The sequence below is a fragment of the Capsicum annuum genome, chromosome 8 (genome assembly GCF_002878395.1).
Source record: "Capsicum annuum cultivar UCD-10X-F1 chromosome 8, UCD10Xv1.1, whole genome shotgun sequence".
NCBI classification, from domain to species: Eukaryota; Viridiplantae; Streptophyta; class Magnoliopsida; order Solanales; family Solanaceae; genus Capsicum; species Capsicum annuum.
Window position 1 is genome coordinate 170,027,771 of NC_061118.1, and position 24,599 is coordinate 170,052,369.

At 36.0% G+C, this 24,599-nt stretch overlaps 1 protein-coding gene across 1 annotated transcript; it reads right to left on the reverse strand.

Annotated features, from left to right (window-relative positions):
* Positions 1–12,442: 12,442 nt before the first annotated feature.
* On the reverse strand, positions 12,443–22,678 carry LOC107840442 (RNA-binding protein 28). Its single transcript, XM_016684303.2, has 19 exons — positions 22,518–22,678; positions 22,306–22,366; positions 22,104–22,140; positions 21,343–21,473; positions 21,144–21,224; positions 20,948–21,034; positions 19,290–19,377; positions 18,372–18,505; positions 17,670–17,809; positions 17,420–17,470; positions 17,209–17,291; positions 17,078–17,132; positions 15,821–15,935; positions 14,847–15,336; positions 14,560–14,773; positions 14,393–14,463; positions 13,612–13,780; positions 13,402–13,531; positions 12,443–13,300 (listed from the first exon to the last, which is right to left on the reverse strand). The coding sequence occupies exons 1-19, from the start codon at positions 22,617–22,619 to the stop codon at positions 12,612–12,614; spliced, it is 2,928 nt and encodes a 975-aa protein (XP_016539789.1). The 5' UTR covers positions 22,620–22,678; the 3' UTR covers positions 12,443–12,611.
* Between the last annotated feature and the right edge of the window lie 1,921 nt (positions 22,679–24,599).

The window sequence follows — 24,599 nt, forward strand, 5'->3', positions numbered from 1 at the left end:
ATTTATTATAATTAAATTTAGCGGTGAAATTAATATAAAAAAAATATGTATTAGATTAACTATAACTAAGTGATAGAAGTAACAAACGGTTTATCTAAAAATATATTTGGTATATTATTAAATTGATCTAAACATTGAGTATGAATAAAATTTTTATTTAATTGGGTTTGGATTTGGTTGTTAATTGCTTGTGATTTAGTTATTTTTAACCAATCCGTTGAAATCATTCATTTGGAATGATCAATAACTGATCTGTCAAGTTAAGCATATTACAATTTTCATGTTTTTTCTTTTTTTTTTTTTGGTCAAAAAGAAGTTTGTCATTTCATATTAACGGGAGTTGGGGGGATTAGTACTCCTTTCAGAGGACGTAGCCAAAATAGAGTTAGTCAGGGCCACATCCCGGCTCTGTGGGTTTGCATCAGAGTTTGCATTGGTCGTAAGTAGACCCAAAAAAGATTGTTTGATCGTACGTCTAAAAGTTTTGCCTGAGCAATCATCTAGAACATAACTTAAAACAAAAGGGGGTGGCGTAGAAGAGGTGATCGGTTTTTCAGTGAACTGTATGGAAGATCCTTCCTTTGCCAGTCGATCCGCCATTGCATTTTGTTCCCTAAATATTTGAGTTGGAGGTGCTGCTCCCAGCTCGTTCAGCAATGTCCTGCACTCCATTAAAATGTTATGATACAAAGGATGATCATTATGCAGCATATCAAGGGCTATCATTGAGTTTAATTCAATATCAAAGTTATAACTATGATGCTCCTTGGCTAGTCTTAGTCCCCATCTGATGGCTTGGATTTCAGCCATTATTGGGCTTGTGTGGGGAAGATGTTGGTAAAAATCAAGAATCTATTCCCTATTTGTGCCTCGAAAGGTACCTCCTAAGCCTCCAGGTTCAGGGTTTTCTTTCATCGAGCCATCAGTATTCAATTTTATGGCTCTTAGCTGGGGGGGGATTCCACCTAAGAGTGATGGTTTGCTTAGGGTTATTTAAAGTTATGGTGTGATTGGCTAACAGAGTATATTCAGCAGCATTTGCTATCGCATTCTCATGCTTGGCGAGGTTGCGTTTGCTATTGAATAGATTATCATTTCGAGTGAGCCAAATCTCTCTTAAGCAGTGTGGTAGCAGGGTGCCCCATGTTAGCCACATATTAAAAGGCTTGGATTAAAGTTTCTCCCACCAAGTATGCCAGTTGGCATCATTGATGTTGTTGTCAGCAAGGGGAGACTTGTAGGTGCTCTTACCTACTAGACTTAACCAAAATTGTTTGGCATTATTGCATTGAAAAAAGATGTGGTCAATTTCTTCCCTATTGTGATTACAGAAGTGACATTGGGGGGGGGGGGGGGACATTAATACCAATGTGGTTAAGGAAGCTGCTAGCGAGGAGTCTCCCATGCATAAGGAGCCAGAGAAAGGTTTTGGTCTTATTGGGAGCTGCAGTTTTCCAAACAATGAAGAAGTTTTTATTCCTGGTGTAGGTGTTGCTAAGATTTCTAAGGCAAGAATACATGGTGGTGATGGTAAAGGTCCCTGTAGAGCTATGTTTCCAGAGGTCTTTATCTTCAACATTGGTGTTCAAATTCATGTTATGGCTAATGATGATGTCTTGGATTGTTTTTGGGATTTCAAATGAGAGGTTGTTGAAGTCCCATTTTTCATCTTTAAGAATATCCTTAATCCTAATGCTCAAGTCCTGCTTGTTACGAGGTCCTTGGATGATACTTTTGAGGCTATCAAGATGAGGAATCCAAGTGTCATTGTAGAAATCTACCCTGTCCTCTTTTCCTATTCTTCATCTAATGCCCAAACAATAGTCCCTCCAGCCCTTCTTAATGATACTTCAAATTTTAGAGGTGGATTTTAGCCTATTGGGATTGTAGTATTTGGCCAGGAGTGCTTGGCCCCAAATGCTTGTAGGCTTATGGAGCAGTCTCTAGGCTAGACTAGCATGCAGAGCTCTTTTTCTAAGTTCAGCTTTGTGAAGTCCCAATCCTCCATTAGTCTTGTCAGTGGTTAGGACATCCCAGTTGAGAAGGTAGAGTTTCTTCTTATCAGTGCTACTTCCCCAAATAAAATCCCTCTGAATTTTGTTAATGTGTTCTGTAACCTTAGCAGGGATTTTAATGTAGTGCATTATATGGGTGGGTATAGCACTAAGGGTAGATTTAGCTAGCACAGATCTACCAGCCATATTTAAGAATTTGGTCTTCCAGCCTACTAGTTTAGAGTTTATACTGTCAATGATGAATTGGAAGTCACTGTTTCTAGGTTTATTGGAGAAGATAGGGTACCCAAGGTATTTTCCAAAAGTATGGCTAGACTGAATGTTTAGGGCTTGAGTGCATTGTGTTACCACTTGAGGAAGACAATTTTTAGAGTAAATGACCTTGGATTTCTGATGGTTAATAGTCTGGCCTGAGAGGAGTGAAAAAGTTTGCGGAGTCCTAACTATGGTATGACAGTTAGTGGTGTCTGCCCTTGCTAGAAAGATGAGATCATCCGCAAAAAAAATATATGACAATTTTGGACCCTTGGGAGAGATGGTTATGGGGGTCCAATTATTAGTTTTAACTTCAGCTTTAATCCCTCTTGATAGTCTTTTGAGGCACATTATAAAGAGATAGGGAGAGAGAGGGTCTCCCTATCTGATGCCTCTGGATGGGTTGAAGAAGTTTGTCCTCTTTCCATTAACCAGAACAGCAATTGAGGAGGAGGTGATACAAGATATGATGAGTTTAACCAGATTCTCAGGAAAGTCAAAGAAGAGGAGAGTGTCTTTTATGAAGGACCACTTAATTTTGTCAAAGGTTTTTTCAAGTTCAACTTTGATGATCATATTATTAGCCTTTTTCCCTTTCATTTTTTTTAAAATGATTGATGTATTCTTGGATGACAATGGCATGATCAGCAACCCTCCTATGGGCCAAGAAACTGGCTTGGGTAGGGCTGATGAAATGTTAGAGAAGGGGCTAAATTCTATTGGCTATGATCTTGGTAACAATCTTGTAGCTGGTGTTACATAGCCCAATAGGTCTAAAGTCTTTCAGATGGGAGGCATTCATACATTTAGGGATTAGGCAAAGGAGAGTACTGTTATGGTCAGCATTTATTTTGCTGTTATGGAAAGTTTCTTTACAGAAAGCAATGGTTTTTGGGTCAACGTCAGTCCAAAATCATTGGTAGAAGAGGGGATGTAGCCCATCTGGGCTAGGTGCTTTCATGGGCTTGAAAGACTTAACTGCAGGAAGGATCTCTGTATCTCTAAGAGGTGCAGGTAAGGACCTTTTCATATCAGAAGGGATGAGGTTAGAGCTGCATGAAGAGATCAAATGAGAGTTGGGGCAAAAAGTATGGCTGGTAGAGTACAAAGTTGCGAAGTGGTGCATCACATGTGTTACAATGTCTTCCTTGCTCCTGTAAACATTCCTAGCTTCATCAGTAAGTTCATTGATTCTGTTCCTCCTTCTTCTGTTGAGGGTTAATGCATGAAAGAAGGAAGTGTTTCCATCACCCTCTGTGAGCCAGGTGATTCTGGATTTATTTTTTCAGAAGTCCTCCTCACATTTGAGAAGGGCATCGTACTCATGGATGAGGTCATTTTCAAGGTTTTGCAAGAAAGTGCTCGTGTGGTAAGCCCTGGATCTTTGGATACCATCAATTCTAGCCCTGACTATTTTCAGCTTAGTAAAGATGTTACCAAAAACCTGTTGGTTCCATTGAATAGCCTGGTTCTGAAAAGAGGTGACAGCTTCCTGAAGGTTATTATTTTGGCTAAAGCAATCTTTAACTAGCATCCCAAAAGAGTCATGGTTACACCACATTGGTTCAAACCTAAAAAGTTTGTTGTGATTACCATGAGATCTATTAGATAGAGACAACATGAGAGGACAATGGTCAGATTTAGTTCTAAATAGATGGGTGATAAGGCTTTCAGGGAAATAATTTATCCACGAGTCATTGGCAACATATCTATCTAGTCTCTCCTGAATAAGGGCAAGTCTATTGTGGTGTCTCTTGTTGGTCCAAGTGTATTTACCTTTCCTAAATCCTAGGTCCACCATGTTGCAGTAGTTTAGGCAATCCCAAAACTTGCTAACTCTATTATTATTGATGGGAGCCCCTCCAAGTTTTTCATTTGCTCTAAGGACCTCATTGAAGTCCCCACCATTTAACCAATCCCCTTTGTGAATGGAAGATATGTGGCATAATCCCTCCCAAAGGGTGGTCCGAATTTTGGGGTCAAGACTAGCATAAATAGCTGAAAAAAGCCAAAGTGTAGGATCAGAGTGTACCTTGATTGTGGTATGAATACCTTGGGGGGAAATGGAGAAGTTTTGCATCTTAACAATATTTTCTTTCCACATTATTACAATACCACATTTTCTTCCATCAGCACTTGACTCCATATAAGAGTCAAAACCAAGTAGCTCAGTGAGATTTATGTGATCAACCATTTTTTGTCTCCAGAAGGACAACCACACTTGGGTTGTGAGCTTTGATTAGAGCAGTACAATGTCTTTTGAAGTTGGGGCTGTTAGCTCCCCTGGTATTTCAAATAAGGAAATTCATGGAGTTAGCAGGATGAGGGGATGGTTCAGTATTAGTCTATTTTCCTTGTCCAACTTGGTCTGATGATTCTTGTCCAAGTATGGGCTCAGAGAGACTGCTGCATTGCATTGATTGGTCATATTCTTCAGTGTCATCTTAAAGGTTTTCATTTTTCTCGGACAAAGCACTATAGTAGCTGTGCTAAATGGCTCTACGAACTCTTTTCGAAGGGGTTTTTTCAGTATGAAAAAGTCCGTGCTTGGTTCCCCTAAGGTTTCCAAGAGTTGTTCCAGTTCTGCATTTGAGCTCTGCATTTACTCTAGGAATATTTTTTGTGTTCCTTCTAGGTCTCCTACTTCTACTATTTTTTGTTTGTTATGATTGCTGGTTTGATTGGTTGAGGCATGAGAGGCTGGTGGTGTCCATGGCACAAACGTTAGCGTGTCCAGCTCCGAGAGGTAAGGGCTCTCTGGGTAGTATGACATGCTTTTGAACATGTGAGTCATCAGTGAGTTGAACTCATGTATGTTGATGATATTGAGTGATCCCAGCATATGAGCTTGTGCGATTGTTTGGGACTATACTTGATAACCCAGTCTCTATACTATGTGATCCACTCCTTCCTTGATTATTTAAGCCATCCAGGCAGGGTCTTGGATCATCAGTACTATGGGTTGATCCCCAACTATGACACAGTGCGATATTATTTTTCCTTTCATCACCAGTTTCGCCCAGGATGTTGGGAGTCGGTTGGGGAGATGAGGTGCTGAGACAAAGACTAGGGGTTCCTTCAAAGGTGGTTGGGAAGCCATTGATATCCTTTAAACTTTATGGTTTGTTTTGGGTGTTATTTTGGGCCATGAGTTCTTGGTTGGGTGTAATAAGGGAAGCGGAGTTAATAGACGTGACCTTGACGGTCATATCAATTGACTCTACATGATGATTACCCCTATTAGGGACTTCAGTTCTCGTCCCAGAATATGCAGAGCCGGTAGCCTTAAATGGAGTGTTGTTAATACTGGTGGTAATTGGGGCCCTTAGCGGGCCATCATTCTTAATGGTTGGGGGGATATTTTTTTTAAATTAATGGATGGTAGGTGATGGTTAGAGTTATTTAAGGCTGGTGCACGTGTGTGTGGCGTGTGGTTGACTTTTGGTGGAAAGCTGTTGTCAACAGCCTTTGTAGACTTTGAAGGTGACTCATTTACCCATGTGGCTTTTTTTTTTTGTGAAGAGGATTTTTCTATAGTGGTGTTTCTGGTGGTACTAGTAGCTCAATTTTGAGCGTTAGGGTGTGGTGATAAGGTTGAGGGGACTTATCTGGGTAATTCTCCGTGTTTTTTAACTGGTTTTGGTCAATTGTTGGTGAAGTTTTCCTTCCATGGTTGGCTACTCCTCGATTTGGGTTGTGTCTCCGCTTTGGGAAGGAGACAACTTGCCATTTTTCTTGTTGTTGTGTTTGTTCTATGGTGTTGCTAGTGCAAGGTTGTTCCGCTTCTTGAAGTACAACACTGGTGCTGTAGTGGCAATGTTTTGCCTGATGTCCAAGTCTCTCACACATAGAGCACAGAAAGCCCTCTCCTTCGTAGATTACTTTCTGAGTGTGGCTGCAAATTATGATATGCTTTTTCAGAGGGACTCCAAGAGGGATTTGGATATATATTCGTGCATACCGACCTCGTAAGGTCGCAGAGGTGCAAGAATCGCTCTTTAACAGTGTTCCCAGCTTTGAACCTATCATTTCCAGTACTTTTTAGTCATCAAATTTTGTTGGTAGCTGTGGGAGTCGCAACCAGATGGTTGTGTATGTTTGGGTTGCTTCCTCTAGCACAAAATTTGGTTCCCATTGTCTTACTGATAAAAAATTCCCCCTGATGAACCACGAACCTCCATGAAGAACTTTTGTCGCATTTTCGGGATTATTGAATTTCGCCACATATTAATCACATCCTAGATCTATCAGTAGCAGTGGTTCCGTTGGCTTCCAAAGCCCAGCTAGCTTGGTTCGTAGATAGTTGTGTGTTAGTTTCTTGCTCACCAACTTCACTACGACTGAGTATTGCCAGGGTCGATAAATTCGAAGCTTTTCTTCTTCTGTTAACTGAATCGTCTCTCCTTCCTCCGCATAGAGTATCAGACTTTTGTTGGTATAATAATTGTAGCTTTTGTTTAAATTGATGTTTTTGTTCATCAGCTTATCTCTGAAGCTGTCTTTTGGAATTTCTGTGGTGGTGTTATTAGGGATTTCGATAGACATCGGATCCGGTGGTTCTGGTGGCGTGAGTTTATGGGGTATGTAGTTCCCTCTGTGTTCGTCTCACTGTTCATGGAAGAAATTTTCCTTTCCTAGAGTAGTCCGTTACGATTTTCATGTTTAATTGGGTGCAACTACTTTCTTTATTATTATTTTTTTTGAAAGTGCTAAATGACCACAATTTTTTGGCCCAAATTTGACCACAATTGTGAAAAGATTTTCATAACCTTGTTTTATCTTTTACCATATTTTACCATTAAAAGGGCAAAAATATTTAAAAGTTAACTAGTTTATAGTGTGAACACAATTTTTTTTCTATTGTGCCTAAATTGTGGCCAAAAGGATTTTTTATCAAACTCAACTAATTTCTAGAGCTATCAATACGGTCGGCCCAGTCCATCCGGGCTAGCCCATACGGGCTTTGAGTTTAATGGGTCAGGCCAGGCTGACCCATCAAAATGATGGGCCAAAAAACACCAAGCCCACGGCATTACTTTGTGGGATGTGGGCCGCGTGGGCCAGCCTACTTTTTAAAAAATAATATTTTATAATTTAATTTTAGAATGTTAATAAATATAAATATTATCAGACAATATTACATAATGTTAATACTTGTTAATCAAGTCTCTAACACCCAAAAAAATACTCTTAATAGCGAAATTAAATAACTTTTGATATGATATCATTCAAATCGAATAAAAATAATAATAAACAATCTAAATAATTTCATGTATTTGACTTACGGGCTAGCCCAACCCACATTATTCAAGCCCCATGGGCCACAGGCTTATTCGGGCAGGGCTAAAAAGCCTTGTTCTTAAATGGACTGTAAAAATAGAAGCTCAACTCCATCAAATTACAGGTCGGATTGAGCCGACCCAACGGGCCTGACCCATATTGACAGCTCTACTTCGGGCATGATCCACCAAATTTCATATTTTTTTAAGTAAATTAAATTATTGATTAATTATAAAGGAACCCAAAATAATTAGCATCAAACAATTTTGTAAAAATGTATAAACTGACTGGTCATTATATTTGATTACATTGTACTAATTCAAGTTGATTATGACTCATTTAGTGACCCTACGAGCAATTATTCATCACCATTAGAGGTAACCTTTTATGAAGGAGATGAATTAGTTACACGTACCTATGTAGTGTAATTGTGTGTTATTAATTACACATCATATTTGGTTTATTTCTTAAAATGTAAATTAGTCAATTTTATAACCGAAAATTCAAACTACGATTAAATTATCAGGCGTTAAAGTATGAATAGGTACGTTGTGTCAAATTGTCAAATAACTACCTCTTGTCAATAATTATTAGTCATAAATTTTGTCATCAACGTCAAACTTACACTTAATTTGTACTAACACACACAGTAATTTCATTCGTTTATTCTTGCAATAATTATGATTGCCCACTGTCATTATACACCAAGGCAGTGTCATCTTAAATATTTTTGTTCGAGACCTGTGGCAGTACGTGTGAGGTACAACGTCTTCCCAACAACAACAACAACATACCCAATATATTCCAATTCTGGAAAGAATAAAATGTACGCAAGGCCAGGTACAACCGCTTCCCAAAAATAATTATATACATGTATATACAGTGCTATATACAAGATTTTTTCATAAGCCATATATATCGATTTGAAGAATGAATATATAAATAAAGAAATTATCGTAATGATAAGCGATGTCATGTCATCATTTACATTTACACCTAACATTTTTATTTGTTTATCATCTAATTAACATCTAGTAAAAGATTTCGACGAAGAAACACCTAACACTAGTTGAAGCAACATATATATAACATACAACTACCCAATGTATTATGCAAAGTAATATCAACTTGAAATAGGAACAAAGCCTTTATATCTCACATCTTCAACTAGCTAACCTCGATTTTTTTTAATAATATATCAGCTGAATTGTGATAATAAATCAATGCTGCTTATGCTTGCGTACATACACATGAGTCAACGTCTATACCATAAAAAACATTATAGAGTAGGAAGTAGAGGTCAGCACAATACAAAATTATAAAGAGTATTGAAATAGCTACTACACTTAAATGTCATAATCCTAATATTCGAGGATTAGTTGTAACAATGTGACAGACAGACCAACATGGATTGTGGATTAGTTGAGATGTAGTGGTCAGTCTACTCCACCCTTAATCAGAGGTTTCGGGTTCGAGTCGTGGGTGTGAAGAAAGTCCTGTTGGGAGTGTCACTCTCAGAATGAACCCTGTAATGTGCGATCCGGAGTAGTCGGGACTCCAATTCATACGGATATTGAACAACGAATGAAAAAAAAAAAAACAGTGTGACAGATAGACAAGAGTGATAAACATACTTTAGTATAAAGATATATAAGGGGTCATGACTCATGAGGAAAGTGGAATAGCCCATAAGTGGGAGGGACATAGGATGCTTCCCATATATGTGTGTTGCCTTCATATCAATGGAAGAGAAACTACTACTGCTACTACTTTTTTGTTGAATAATTTTGGCATAGAGAAACTTTTCGATGCCCCATGCGACCCTTCCATGTTCACAAGGTGCCCCAAATATTTTGTCCTCATATGACAATTTCACAATGCCCACATTTTACTGAGTGGTCAAAATACTGTTCACCATTCACAAACAAACAACATAACAGTTGCTGTATTGTCAGGGGTGGCTAGATTCAATTATTAACAAAATTAACTTGGGTTTTCACTTCTAAGAGTTAGCTCATGGACATTGAGAATTTGACTATTTAAAAATATAATATCGATCTCATTCTCTCAATCTAAGAAAATGGATGTTCGGCTTAATTAACTCAGATTTAAATTTTATCTCACAAAGTGATAATTATCGAAAATCATATAAGGATACGTCAACAAAAAATAACTTTTTTCGCCGTGTGACATCTATGGCGATCCTTTTAGTTGACACAAAAAGTTAATTTAGTGCTGATATATTGGTGATCTTTTTCGTATAAATATAAAGATCTCCTATTAAAAAACATATAACACCGCGCCGTGAAATGGCCAAGAATGTGTCGTAACTTGTTTGTTCAGCTAATTAAAGAACAAAATCTGACTAAAAATTATTTGTGGTGAATAAAAGATAATGAATAGTAATTTACTTGAAATCCTAGATTGAGATTTAGAATGATACTCCTATCGTTCACTTTTACTTGTTCAATACATTAAAAATAACTATCCACTTTTGCTTATAAACTTAAAACATGATGAAGAGATAAATTTATTACTCAGTTTTTAATTTATCTTATTATTACTTATAGTTATTTCTCAATGCATTTTTTAAAGTACTCCTATTAAGTTGATAATATTCAAAAAATGATACAATTAGTTGTGTTGAGTTAATATGCAACAAGTGACCAATATGGGTTGTGGTGCAGTAGATGAGGTTGTTCCACCCTTAATCAGAGGTCGAGAGTTTGACCCAAGGTATGGAGAAAACTCTATTAGGAGCGTTGTCACCTTAATGGGCCTTACAACGTGCAATTCAAATTAATCGGAGCTCCAACACAAACATCAAACACGGATGGAAAAAAAAATATACGGAACAAGTGAAAAAGTAGGTAGGGAATAAGATCTATCTATGACTCTTAGTATCTTAGTCTAATTATTAAAATTAGAGCTTTATCACACTTTTATATGACTCCAATCCCAATTCAACATCTTAATGGTTGAGACATCACAATTTACGAGTATGAACACTCATAAAATAGTCTCTCCGTCTCAAATTACTAATTTCAAATTTTCTAATTTGATTTTTCATTTTACTTATCTTTTTTCATTAATCAAGAAGGGATAATTTTTTTTTCATGTTTTACCTTGTGCATTAATTATTTTTTCTTCAAATTAAAATGTAAACATCATTTAATAAGGGTATTATGATAAATTAATCATATTATTAATTATTTTTCTAATTAATATATCATCTCAATTTGAGACGAGTAATTTAAAATGGAAGGAGTAGTTTACACTAATGTTTTTCACACGCAAGAGAAAAAGCTAAATAAGAATAAAGAAATAATATATGGTATCATTGTCGGTTGCCTGTGAAATAGTGTTTTATTATTGCATGTGACTGTTTATAAAATAATGTGTTGCAATATGGTAAAAGTACACTTCATTTTCTTTCTTTGTTTTGCTCCATTTGCGTATACTCAATTACTTCACATCTTCATTAAGCTTTAGCAGTTTTAATCACTAAACTGTAAAACAAATTCCAATAATTACGTTACCGAAAAGTTACCTAGATATAGAAAAATGTAATAATATGTTAAGCATGAACTGATTACGTGCTGAATGATTAATTAACCAGTTAAAATCCATGATCAAGTTGAATTAAACGTGTAAAATTGTTTAATACCATGACTAAAAATGAGCTGGAAATTAGGATCAATCCTTATCACATGTGGACATCATAGTCAATCCTCAATATACGTGACGGAACATCAATTGAAAATAGCAGAATGACATTTTTATTATTTTACGTAAATAGCATGATGTGACATGTTTTTCTCGAATTGTTGATTAAAATGCCAGTGGCAATGGGGCAGGCTGGATCCAAAATGACATGAAAAAATTAAGGCAGATAAATAATTATATTTAATTTTACAAAAGAAGATGTAACATAACATGATAAGATGGAAGGAGGTAGAAGAATTTTTTTTTATTTTTTTTTTAAATAAGATGGATCTGATAAGTCTTTCATAGTTAAACTGACAGGGCATATTGTTTTGTGTAATATGGACAAAAACCATATTAAAAAGAGTGAAATGAGATCTAATAAGATAGCCAACCCACCCTATTGTCATCCTTATAGTGCATGATTGTCATAAAGAATTATTGAAGAAAAAAGAAAAGCTATAGAGTGCCACTATCTTCATTTTTTTTGTAGGAATTTATTGCTTTCAGTTGGAAAAAGTGGATGGGGATTATGTGGCAAAAATAATAGTACGTAGTATATTATATATTGAAAGGGAATTGAAAAATATATTAAATGCTATCATTATCATCGTAAAGATGATCAAATAATTTCAATATGTGTATCAACATGGGCAAAAGACAGACAAATATGACTAAGTGATTTGTTTGATAGATCTATTGACGTGCCTTGATTATCCTTACAAGTTTCAATACATTCATGGATAAGTTTTCAGTACCAAAAACATGAGAAATTTGGATAAGCAAACTGTCACCATTTCCAGCAGTGACGATGGTGTTATCTTATCAACTATATTTGTGTGCCAATTATTATGACCACATGCAAGTGATCACTCATATCTTCGATCATAATATATCAGTATCACATCTGCATTATTGCATTCACTTATACTGAATCTTACAGAGCCTGCTCATGTACCACTTGATTGTTGGCCCTCGTGAAACTTCGAAATGCCATTTCCAGAAAATTACACGTCGATATCAACCCGTTAATGCAAGAAAAATTTCCAACAAAGCAGCACAGGGAGTTCAAAAAATATTAAGGAATATGTTCAACTCTCAACTGGGATTTTTGCATAATTTCAACCCCCTTATCTCAAATTCTGTTAGTCCTGATCTTGGGGGCTAAAAAGAGAACATAACACAAGTGCAAAAAGAAGAAAATCTTTGATTAAAATTGTTATCTCATATTTTTTAAACTGTAACTGTTGACAGATATTTTAGGGGGGAAATACAACAAAATACAAACCAAAACCGACAACTCAGTTGTTCTTACTATCACCATAAAATGAAGCTACATAAGAACTTGAGAATGGTTTAGGATTGGAACCACCTCTTAAGCTGCTGCTTAGAGCGCTGCTGGTTACCGTTAGTTTGATTAGAACTGCTGTGTGTGAATTTGGATGTATATTGTTCAATAAGCATATCTAGTTTGTCTACTACATCTCGTCCAAGGGGGTCTTTTTTCTTTTTATCCCTTTTCTTGTTCTGTACACTGATTTCTTGTTTCTGTTGGTTAGTTTTATCCTCAAACTTCCTCTTTTTTGTTCTCACTGCAACATCTTCTTTACGTCCAACCTTGAGAGCAGCAGTATCTGAACTTTCACTGCCAAAGCCACCATGCTTATTTCCTTCTCGATTATCTTTAAGCTCCGGTTTTGCCCCCCTCAGCTTTTTACCTATCTTCTTGTTCTTCTGCTCGTCTCCTTCTGCAGAGATGGCTCCTTTAACACCTCTGTTTTTCGGTCGATCTCCATCTTTGGCACCTCTGACATGCTTGTTTTTAGCTTCGTCTCTATTCCCTGCAACTGATAACGCATCTCCTGTGGCCTTGCGTTTTCTCGACTGTTTATTGTGGTTATCCCGTTCATTTGTATTGTCATTCTTCGGCAAATCTTTTTTGTTCCTGTTAAAACCTTGCTGCTGAAGCTTCTGGCGATGCTTCATTGTTTGGATATTATCAAGAGCAAACTCCACTATTGGACGATGCTCGGTACCAAAAGTCTCTGCATATAGATAATTTAAGTACTCAGAAAAAACAGAAACCTTAAAATGCTAAAGTCACTAGAAATATGCATGCAATATCTAACAAACTAAGTGCACATACCAGGATTGTTGTTAAGAACTCTCAAAGCCACAAGTGCATGTTCATGCTCTGAGAATTCAAGAAAAGCTACTCCACGAGAATGATTCTTTGCCACTACTTGTCCTTTTTTCACGTCTTTCAAAAACTTTATCTGCAACACAGAAAAGTATGATGAAGTTGCAAGAATAATATAGCCAAACAGCAAAGACTAAACTTCAAAGGAAAGCTCACCTGCCGGATAACAGGCTTTTGCTTAGTGGCACGAGAAGTAACTGCATCAATGCAAAGTGTTTTCAGCTGTTTTTCAGTCATTGACTTGGGAAGATTGTATATAATCAGCCGTGTCCTTGACACATGGAAATTTGGGGACTTCAGCTTGATCATCTTCTTTTCTTGCAGCCTACGCAGCAAACAACATTAGCATCGCAAGCTATAGAGGAACTTACAAAACATTTTAAAACTGCAATAGAACAGCTCCCTGAACTTTTTAAAGCATTCTGCATCTAATACAACTACTACTACCCCAGTCCCAAGTAATTAGTGGTTAGCAATATGAATCCTCGTTGACCATGTTACTCCATTTAAACTCATCTCAAGCCAATAAAAGCATTCTGCATCTAATGAGTTTAAAACAAGAAGCAGGTGTTGCAAAGGCCGTAAAAAGGCCTGTCATTGTCTTAATGAGGAGCTCCAATTCTTTAACATATTATTACTATTAATACCACAAGTTCATCTATCTACCCCATCATACATTACTTTTACGCTCTGGACATGTAGACTTCTTTTAAAGGATCACTCTTGATCTATGAATCATTGTCCCATATCATGTTAAAGAAGCTTTTGTCACAGAGGAGTTATCCTCAAGAAAGAAAACGGGGTGGTTCCTAGTCTCCAAAAAATGAGAGATGAACTCAGCTGATATGAGGTTAATTGTCGGATGCATAATCAAATGCATGCTAAACCTTTCCGGATTCACCATTTTGAATATAAGAAAAAACTTTGTGAGACTTACCCCTTTCGCTTTGACATATCACTCACTGAAACACCTTCAGCAGCTGGCGTGCCCTCCAAAATAAGACCCTCCTGTCACAGAGCAGAATATGATTACGTCCACACTATCTTAAAGAAATCCCTTTTAAAAAGTTAAATGCCAAGACGGCATTACCAATAGAAGCCAACCTTTGCCAGGTAAAGGTTGCGATGATCATTATCTTCCTTTTTGGTCTTCTGCAACTCCTTATCATGAGCAGCTTTCTTGTCCAAGGCCTTAAAAATCTTTAATTGCCGACCCTTCAGAAAGACACCTAAACCATCCGCAGCACTAGCAGCAGAAATAGCAGCTTCAGCAGATTCTGCTGTTTTAAATTTGAGAAATCCAGTACCCCTTGGTCGTCTGTAACATGTAGAATAAAAGTTTAATTGGAGCCATTAGACAGCAAAGTGTAAACACATAGTAGAGTTCATACTTGGTGACTTGTTCAAGCACTGGAGCAAAGTACTCCACTTCACCAAAAGCTGAAAACCGCTGTTTGACATCTCCATAATCAACATCAAAAGGAAGGTTGCTAATGAAAACTGTCCCCAGTAGATCATCTGCTCCCTCACTTGGCATAGCATTGATCTTGCCCTTACCTAAAACGTCGTCTGCTGCTTTATTCGGAGTAGATGCATCCGCTGGTTCATCCAGTGGGAGAATAGCGCCAACTTCCTTTCCCTTCTTTTGGGGGCTTGAAAGATCATTTGCTGAAGAATCTGGCCCTACTGAAGTTGGAGAAATGAAGTTCTGGAGAATTTTTTTTGCAATGTTCACTTCCTCATCAAAGTTAACTTCAGTTTGGATATCTTCTTCTAAAAGGTCAGAGTCATCTTCGTCCCCTTCAGCTTGCTGAGATTTTCCATCAATGTCAATGTCTTCATCCTCCGTATCACTACCACTATCATCTTTTGCACTCTGTTCTGCAGAAGCAATAGTGTAAATTGAATTATTCCCGAACTCATGAAGCAATACATTCGAGAGAATAAACAAAGTAACTGGCATAGTATTATAACATCATAACCAACATTATAGGAAAAAGGAAGAACTAACTGCAAAACAGTTTAAATGAATATGAAATGGCAACCATCATGAATTCAACATTCATTAGATCCAACCTAACAAAGGTTTGAAAAAGAAAATAGCAAGCCTTAATTGTAGCCTTGAACATTAGGAAGAGGAATTGACACAGCACCTATACAATAGTGTTGTAGTTGGCAATTTTAAGGTCGTTTTAAGGGAGGTTGGATATGTTGAATATATGAAGTACACTAAAAAGTGGATGCCACGTTAGTACTTCATTTCCATGACTAAGATAAATTTGTTTGATATGATCAGATCAAGCAAATGATAGCATATCTAGAAAAATATAACTGGTTATTCTCAGACAAAAAGCGAGATGCTTACCATCTGTTGCAGTTGCTGAAGATTGACTGCCAGATGCATAAACCTTTTTGGAAACGGCCCAATCAACAGCAATAGTTCGTTTACTCATTGTTTTCCCATTAAATGTTTTTACAGCCTAAACAGGTCGAATAAAAAAGATCAGGAGTTAGACTAGACAACAATCCAAAGGTATAACCAAATAAAAACTTCATAGTGGTGCAAGCTCATCCCATCCATTGTAAACATAAATTGGAAGCAATAGCATTGTGAATTTTATCAGTTACATATCTTGCTTATAAAAGAAAAATTCTGATTATACTTATTCAAAGATGTAAACTGCAGCACAAAGTATGATTCTTCACTATAACAACGAAAATGTTCGATAAGCCTTAGTGCATGCAATGGTTATGTTTGGAATCATGTACTAATTTGTGCTGCAAAAAATTGTATGATATCACAAAAACACTATATGCATAAAGAGTAAACCAGGAGCGCAGCTAAATTTGATTGTGGTATAACACCAAATCTTACAGTGAGGTCAATGTCAATTGAACTCCCCCATGTCTCCCTCCTCTTTTCACTGATGCCATGGGCAGTTTATTTGACAATGCTACCTGATCCCTATTCCCCAACAGGTTCAAAATCCATTTCATTCCAACAGTCCACTATGAAGAACTTGCCAGAAGACCAAAATTACCTAATAGGCAAATCACATTTTTTAAATAACCATGGTGTTTGGGCCAGCTTGCGTGCACCTCAACTGATTCCACAGGATACCTGCCACCTCCCACCAGCAACATATACAATGTAACTTTGTCCACCAAGGCTTAGGACAGATGGGAAGAAACCACTTCTGTGGAATTGAAAAGAGTTCACAAACTGCTAACTAAACTTCGCTGCATTCAGCCAAAGGTAGACTTCTTTAGATCATACCTTTTTTGATAACCAAGAAATCTCCAAAAAGGCTATCCGGTGCACCATCCAAAACCATGTGTATCGTAGCACCCCCAAACCCACCTTATTCTCCCACAGGTTTAAAGTTCATCTCATAAATTCCCAATGGTCCACTATAAAGAACTTTCCAGAAGACCAAGATTACATAATACATAGATCACTTTGGCCTGTGGAATTGAAGAGAGTACACAAATTGCTGTCTTGACAGTTACTTTCTCTCAAACTTCAAAAGCTTTCTCAATTTCAAAGTAGAAAAAAGCCTTTGAATCAACAAATTTAAAGCCTTAAAAAATAAAGTTACTTGATATGAATGCGAGTTCATACATTCTCTGCATCCTGCTTCGACGTAAATTTGACAAATGCGAATCCCTTTGATAATCTGCAAAATGCTAACTAATGGTTACTAGTGGAAATTAACAATAACAAACTTTAAATTGTAAAGGGAATTCCCTTACCCTGTCTCAAGATTCTTAGGGATAAAAACATCCCACACGAAGCCAACTTTTGAGAACATATCTTTTATCTCGTTCACTTTGGCCTATGTTTGATGGTCAAGCTCAAAGGTTAGAGTTCTGTGAGCACACATGAATACAATGGAAAATGGAACACTAAAACAGGATTAGCTTAAGGAATAGACATGATAAAGTAAAGAACTGAAGGAAAGACCTTGAAAGGAAGATTTCTCACTATAAGTTTCCACCTTTGAGTCTTTGAGCCCTGGTAAGAAAAAAGTTAATTAGAAAGGCTATAACAGTACAATCGTGAGTGTGATATGCCTATAACAGTATAATCATCAGTGACAAAAATAGTGGTGGTATAAGATGCTTAAACCTTTCCCCGGTGAAGCCAGAACACAAGACAAAAGCTAATAAAACAGAAGCATCAAATTTATCTGAAAAAATGACAGCGACCTAACCTCTCCACCAAGTTGGCGTGCCCAAAGCGTTGCTCCATGTACTTCCTTTTGGTGTAGTGATGCAACACAAGCTTGAGCTGATTTGACACTAGTGAAAAGTACCGATGAAGCATCCATTTTACAACCATCGTGTGCTAGCCCTAGAACATTCATAGATTTGTAAAATATATTAGCCACTGAGTCAAATAACATGTATCTTATAATTTCCCTAGGAATTCATGATCTAACTTGTTTCTTATAAGGTAAAGTAATCACTTCAAAGCCAAAATTGTAAACAGCCTTTTGCTGATTTACCCCACTGAGATCACTAATCGAATTAAGTAGTACGAAAAAATTGTAGACTATAGGAAAGAATATTTGCTAAAGAGATCTCATCAAAGTACTGATATATGAAATATACATCATTACCAGTTTCAAATAAAATATTTGCTTAAGAGATCCTAATCACCAGTCCAGAGCAAAAGAACAATAGACAGTCCTTATCCGGTCCAGAATATCCAAATAATTCTAGTTATTTTCCTTCATTAGGTGAAGGATCAGATACACATATTGGAAAACAGCTTCTTGTTTATACGAAAAAGATTAATGTGAAAGAAAGTCATTACGGGATAGATGTGGTTCACGAAAAGATCTAAAGCCTGCGGAAGCAAAAATGGATGTCCAAAACAAGTGAAAAGTGGAAGCACATTTAATTGGTTTTACCATGATTTTCAATCTCTTCTTTTGGAAGAGGGTAAGTAACAGAACATATGGTGCCACACTCCGCCGCAAGCTGGTGAACCTCTTTAGCCATATCCGCATTTACAATACCTCCTATTATAACTGTCCTGGCGACCCTGTTCAACATAAAGACATAAAAAAGTAATAAAAATGAGGATATATATCAGTCACCGCGGGAAAGGAAAAACAACACAATCACAAATTCAACATGCAAATGCATAACTTCAATTGCCAAACAGTGATGTGGCATGGCTGCTTCTCTTTTGATAAGTAATAATTAGTTTCGGTGGGAACTTCATGGGTGCATTACAAACAAAAGGCTGTCTCTGAGCTATACAAGATCCTTTTTCACCCCCTCAAAAGTGAGATATGCCTGAGCTTTTAATTAAACAATTTAAGCTCAGCGGAAAAATTGCTCTTGAAAGCCAATAATCACTTCTAGACAAAGTCAACATGAATCTGCAGCTACAAACTTTGCCTCTCAAAAAACTCTAAGCACACATAATATTTTATATTTAGTAAATGAGGGAGACTAAAAAAATCAAAGTGATTACTAGTGTAAAAAAGATACCTTAGCACCTAAGTAGTGCCTAAACAGACACCAGCATCATGTCCAACCAAAAAAAAAACACATACCCAGTGAAATCAAACAAAGTGGGGTCTGGGGTAGTCCTTAAATAATAGTTCTAAAAATACAACATAAACTCTAGAATACAACTTGTTTGGGGCTGAGAAATCGCTGTTGTCTTTGTCATTACTGATACCAAAATTATTATCAACAGAAATCAACACTTTGTAAAACGATACTTATAACTAGGTTCAGCAGAATATTTTCAGAATCACGAAAAATAGTGAAATATAACAAATGAAACTGCGAAAATATCACACACAACAAATTACCTCTGCTTTCCTGAATAATTTCCTTCATCAGCTGCAGCATTGCAAAGCAATGTAGCCTTTAATTTTCTAGTGGGTTTCCCTGAATTTTCTGTCAATATCAAGTTACCTTGTCAGGGAATGTGAATAAAATGAAATTCCACAGATGCTGATTGAATTTTGTAATACTAACAACAACAAACCCAGTGTATTCCCACCTAGTGGGGTCTGGGGGGGTAAGATGTACGCAGTCCATACCCCTACCTCTAAAGAAGTAGAAAGGCTGTTTCCGATAGACCCCCGGCTCAAGTCACGAGATACCACACAAACCCATAGTAAAGCACAGAACTAGATTACATAACATAAATACGGCACCCATAAGTATTAGAAAACAGAGGAAAGCACACAGATTCGTAATAAAACATGGAACACGGAATCATAACAAGAATAAAAACCCCACCAAGTTATTCCCTACACTAGCAACCCAAACCGGCCCTAGTCTTCTGCCCTAATTCGCGTCCTCCAGACCTTCCTATCTATCACCCTTCACCAATAAACATTAAATACAGAAATTATTAACTCATATGATACTTGTCATTGAATGTAAAAGTAAATCGTCTCATTTTTTTTTGAGAAATAAAAGTAAATAGTCTCATTAGATGAATACATACAAAACTAATGCAAAGGATTTTCTTATAGATTAGAAGTTTTATCATGTAAATAAATTATCATTAATGAAAGGCCCAAAATTAGCCGCATACAATAGGTATCCCAGAAGAAATAGAGAGCCTACAAATATTTTCAAACATAAGTATTCACTCGAGATATCTTAAAATACTTATTGAAGTATATTTCTATACATGTCAAAAAAGAATTGCATCAACTGCATAGCTAAAATATGGTGTCTCTTAAACATGTTATATGGCATGTCATGACTCATTAACAGCCATCTTCAAATTAGTGAAAAAGCCAATTTGGTTACCAAAAGTATGTCAAAGGCACGCATTGAATATATTAGCTGATACTTTGGTTCTGTCAACAAACACGTTGAATATCTAACAACTTGAGGCATCCAGTTTTAGTGCATCATTGGGTTTTCATACAGCAACTAGATACTAAAAAACTACACTTACATTTCCGGATACTGTATTTGAGGCAGTTATTCGAATTTCCTTATGATATGCAACCGAAACAAGTTCTTGCTAATGGTATGAGGTGGCTTGTTCTTATTTTACCGGAGGGGTTTAGCTCCTCCGGATGGTATCTCTCCCAAGATGAAAGAAAAGATTGACAAACTATCTTTTCAGAGCTATCGCCCCACTAAAAAAAATTCTAGTGGTAGGCCCTGTCCCTGGTAAAAAATATATTTACTCCCTCCGTTTCAAAAAGAATGACCTACTTTTCTTTTTAGTCCGTTTCAAAAAGAATGACCCCTTTCCTTTTTTGGCAATACTTTAATTTCAACTTTCCACATGGCATGTTTAGGACCACATGATTGAAGGGCATTTTTGTACATTTGACACTACTTTAATTTAAGGCCACAAGATTCAAAAGTCTTCTTTATTTTCTTAAACTTTGTGCCAAGTCAAAGTAGTTCATTCTTTTTGAAACGGAGGGAGTAGTGAAATAACCTTCCCTATTCTTTCCCCGAAAAGTAACACTCATGTGCTATAGCTCAGAACCTGTTCTCGGCGGGTTTGAAGCTTGTTTGTGCTTAGCTGCTTCAGTAGAAGGACCATCCTTTCCTTCCTTTGATTTTGCAGTACTTTCTAAATAATACAATGGATAGAAAAGTCAAACAAGTAACATTGGAGTATTTTCTGTCAGCAGAATTGTCTTTATTAAATGAGGCCCAATTTCCATTTGAAATTAAAGTACCTGCTTCCTGCAGGCTTGAAGCTTGTTTGTGCTCAACTGCATCAGTAGAAGGGTCATCCTTGCCATCTTTTGCTTGTGCAGCTAAATAATATAATTGATAGAAAAGTCAAACAAGCAACATTGGAGTATTTTCTGTTAGGTGCAATTGTCCTTATTAAATGTGGCACAATTTTCCATTTGAAATTAAAGTAGCACAAACCTTGATCCCCCTTTGATTGTCGCTGTTCACGAGGCGCACGCTGCATAGCCTGTTTAACACCAATTTTCCTTCCTCCAACCACTGATCCATTTTTTAGCTCGATGGAACGGCTAGCATCGTCTACGGATGCACTATGAGAACACATAAGAGGAAGAATAAGCTGAAGAATATACGAGCCACGTCCACAAGATGGAAAAGTACCACTGGACATGATTCTCTTAAGTAAATTTATCAACTACCGAGCAATGCTTCAATCTATTAACTTATTTATAAAGTAAAATCACGTCAAGTTAGCACCTTGCAACGTAGACCGTAAAACAATTTTAGAAAAAGTTCATGTATATTATAGAAGATGCCCCAGACTCCACTTAGTGGGAATATGGGAATATACTGGGTATGTAGTTGTATATTATAGAACATGAAATCCAACTAGTGAACTTCATAGGAGCTTTATAAGTATTTCTGCCTTTTTTGTGTGTGCGCAATATAGTTTGTTGTTATGGAGGTGGCCACCTTAATGCTGAGGAATGCAAGGTTACCATTTTTTTAAAAAAAATAGTTCATGTATATTAGGTAAGAAGAACAATAACTTTGAATAATTAATAACAAAGTAATACATTTTAAGCAGATACTAAGCAAAGGATAAGTTCAGCTTCCACTACACCTCTAATGTCAAGAATGAGATCAGAAATTTTGAGCAGGCTGAGACATTTCAACAAGAAGGGAAAAAAGTACTGTAATATTAAAATGCATAAACTTACAATTGGACAAAGCCAAAGCCTCGATGCTCGCTTGAACCTATGCACATAAAAGTGGAGAAAATTGGAGACTTAATTAGTTTCAACAAAGACTGAATCCTATTAATAAAGGAACAAATGCTCATTGTTACCTACTTCTCTCTACCCCATACTGACAAAAAACAAAACCACTACTTTGAATTATAAATTTATCAATTGAAATTACCTTTATTGGTAACCATAAAGCACCGCCTAATTGGTCCAATTTCACTGAACGTCTCCTCCAACTGCACATAATTAGTAGCTCCGTAAGTCCATAATAACTGAATAAACTGTGTGTGCTTATCTGTGCCTCTTCTTTTTTTTTCCTTTTTTTAATGACGAATTGTAGCAGCAAAGAGCTGAAACTTTTTAAATTAGGGAATAAGGAGAAATTACCTGAGCATTAGTGAAAGAGTAAGGTAAATTGTTAACAAAAATGGTGGAAGGTGAGTGTTGGCTATCGCCACCAGACATTGTCTTCTTCTTGTTCTTTCCCATTTTTTCAACTGTGAAGAATCCGAATGAATGAAAAGCAATTGCTTTTCTTTGTTAAGGGTTTATGGTAGAGGGGTTTTGCAATTTCGGGTTAGGATACATCTGGTGGGCTCAATATAGAATTGGGTCCAAGAAGTGAATTGGGCTCAATCAACAATGTGCGGGGCTTCATAATTTGGGAACAAATTTAGGGAGTGTTTGGATTGAGTTTTATTTTAAGTGATTTATAAGTTAAAAGTTAAAAGTTGGTAGCAATCAACTTTTGGCGTTTAATTTAAAAAAAAAAATAAAAAAAAATTAAGCCTAAAGCAAAGAGCATTTGTGTCTTTGACAACACCTTCAAAAATTTAAAAATATTTAAAAGCTTAAAGCACATAAAAATGAATCCGTCCAAACACCTTCTTACTTTTGGTATCAGAATTATGGCCGAGCACGACTTCTTTTCTTTAAGAACTTATGTTATACTATTAGACATCAGTTCAATTGCTAGAGAACAAAACTTAAGATCATCTGATTTAAAAGAAAAAATAAATAATCAATCCAAACACTCCCTAAATAAAAAACTACAATTTATGACTCCGCACTTTATGGTTCTTGATCAAACAATCTCAAGCTACACTCAACTAAATTGAGTCTGTCCATACTACGATTTCCATCTTCATTTTTTACTTCATTGTTCAGACCTGACTTCATGGGAATTAATATTAGTAGACGATAGTATATTGTTGTATTTTTAACACATTTAGAATTTGAATTATGTTCTTAAGTAACGGAATGCAATATTAGTAGCAGCAATACTTGTTCGTACTCGATATTTATATTAAATCAAGTATAATTTTACATATTCTATTAGTAGCAATAATACTTGCTTATACTTTATAATATTTATTTTTATATGTGTATTGTCAATATTGATTTCCTAAACATAATATCAGCGTTTAGTTACCTATGTCCTAATCTTGAAAAGACCAAACAAGTCAATCTAAAAATTGACACATAGATATCTCAAATAAAGCCTTATATTGATATTCTTATATCTGAGATAATATTTGTTCAGTTTGAAACTATTTGATGTATTATCATTTATATATCCTTTTTTATTTTAAATCTTTCTTTTATATGATTCGCATGATGGATCGTATAAAAGATGTCAAATAACATTATGATTTTAAGAAAACACTTATAAAAAGAACAAAAGGCAACAATATATGCATGTTTTTTTTAACCGTTCAAAAAGATTAGTAGGAAATATTTCTATGTTTGCTTTCAAAAATTACTCAAAAAGTAATTTTCAATACATTTTTCTTCTTCGTCTTCACATAAATGTGTTACTAACAACCGTGATAAATGAATCTCCAATATGAAAAATACTCTTTAGCACGATTTACAATTGAAATTCTATTTTTCTTATTTAAATGAAATATGTGAGTAAAAGGACAAAAGAACATCTTTTTCAACGAGGAAAAACGACAGTAGTACATAGTAATAAATAATAATAATCCAAACACAATTGCAAATCTGCAAGCAACCAAAAAAAAAAAGTAAATTTGTAGACAATAATTTCCAAGAAAATCTACCTAAACCCTACGTATATAACAAAGGCCCACCCATTGCGATGGTAGGAAAAGAAATTTTATCCACGTCATTGCTTACTCTCAATGGGCCAATATTTAAAGAATAATTATAAAATACTCTTCTTGCCATTGTAATTTTAAGATATTCTCGTAATATGATTCAATTACAAATACACTCATCCTGTTTGAAAGATTTATAATAAAATCCCTTTATTCTGTAAAATTCTGCACAAGTATTGATCTAAAAGATATTTTGATTTTATAAGACTGTAAAAATGATTAGTTTTGAAAATATGAAGTATATTTGTAGCTAAATATTACAAATGAATAAGTAAAGATCCAAAAAAAAAATAAAAATCCCTGTGATTCAATATTGTGAAATCTAAGAAAGAGATTAATAAACATTCAT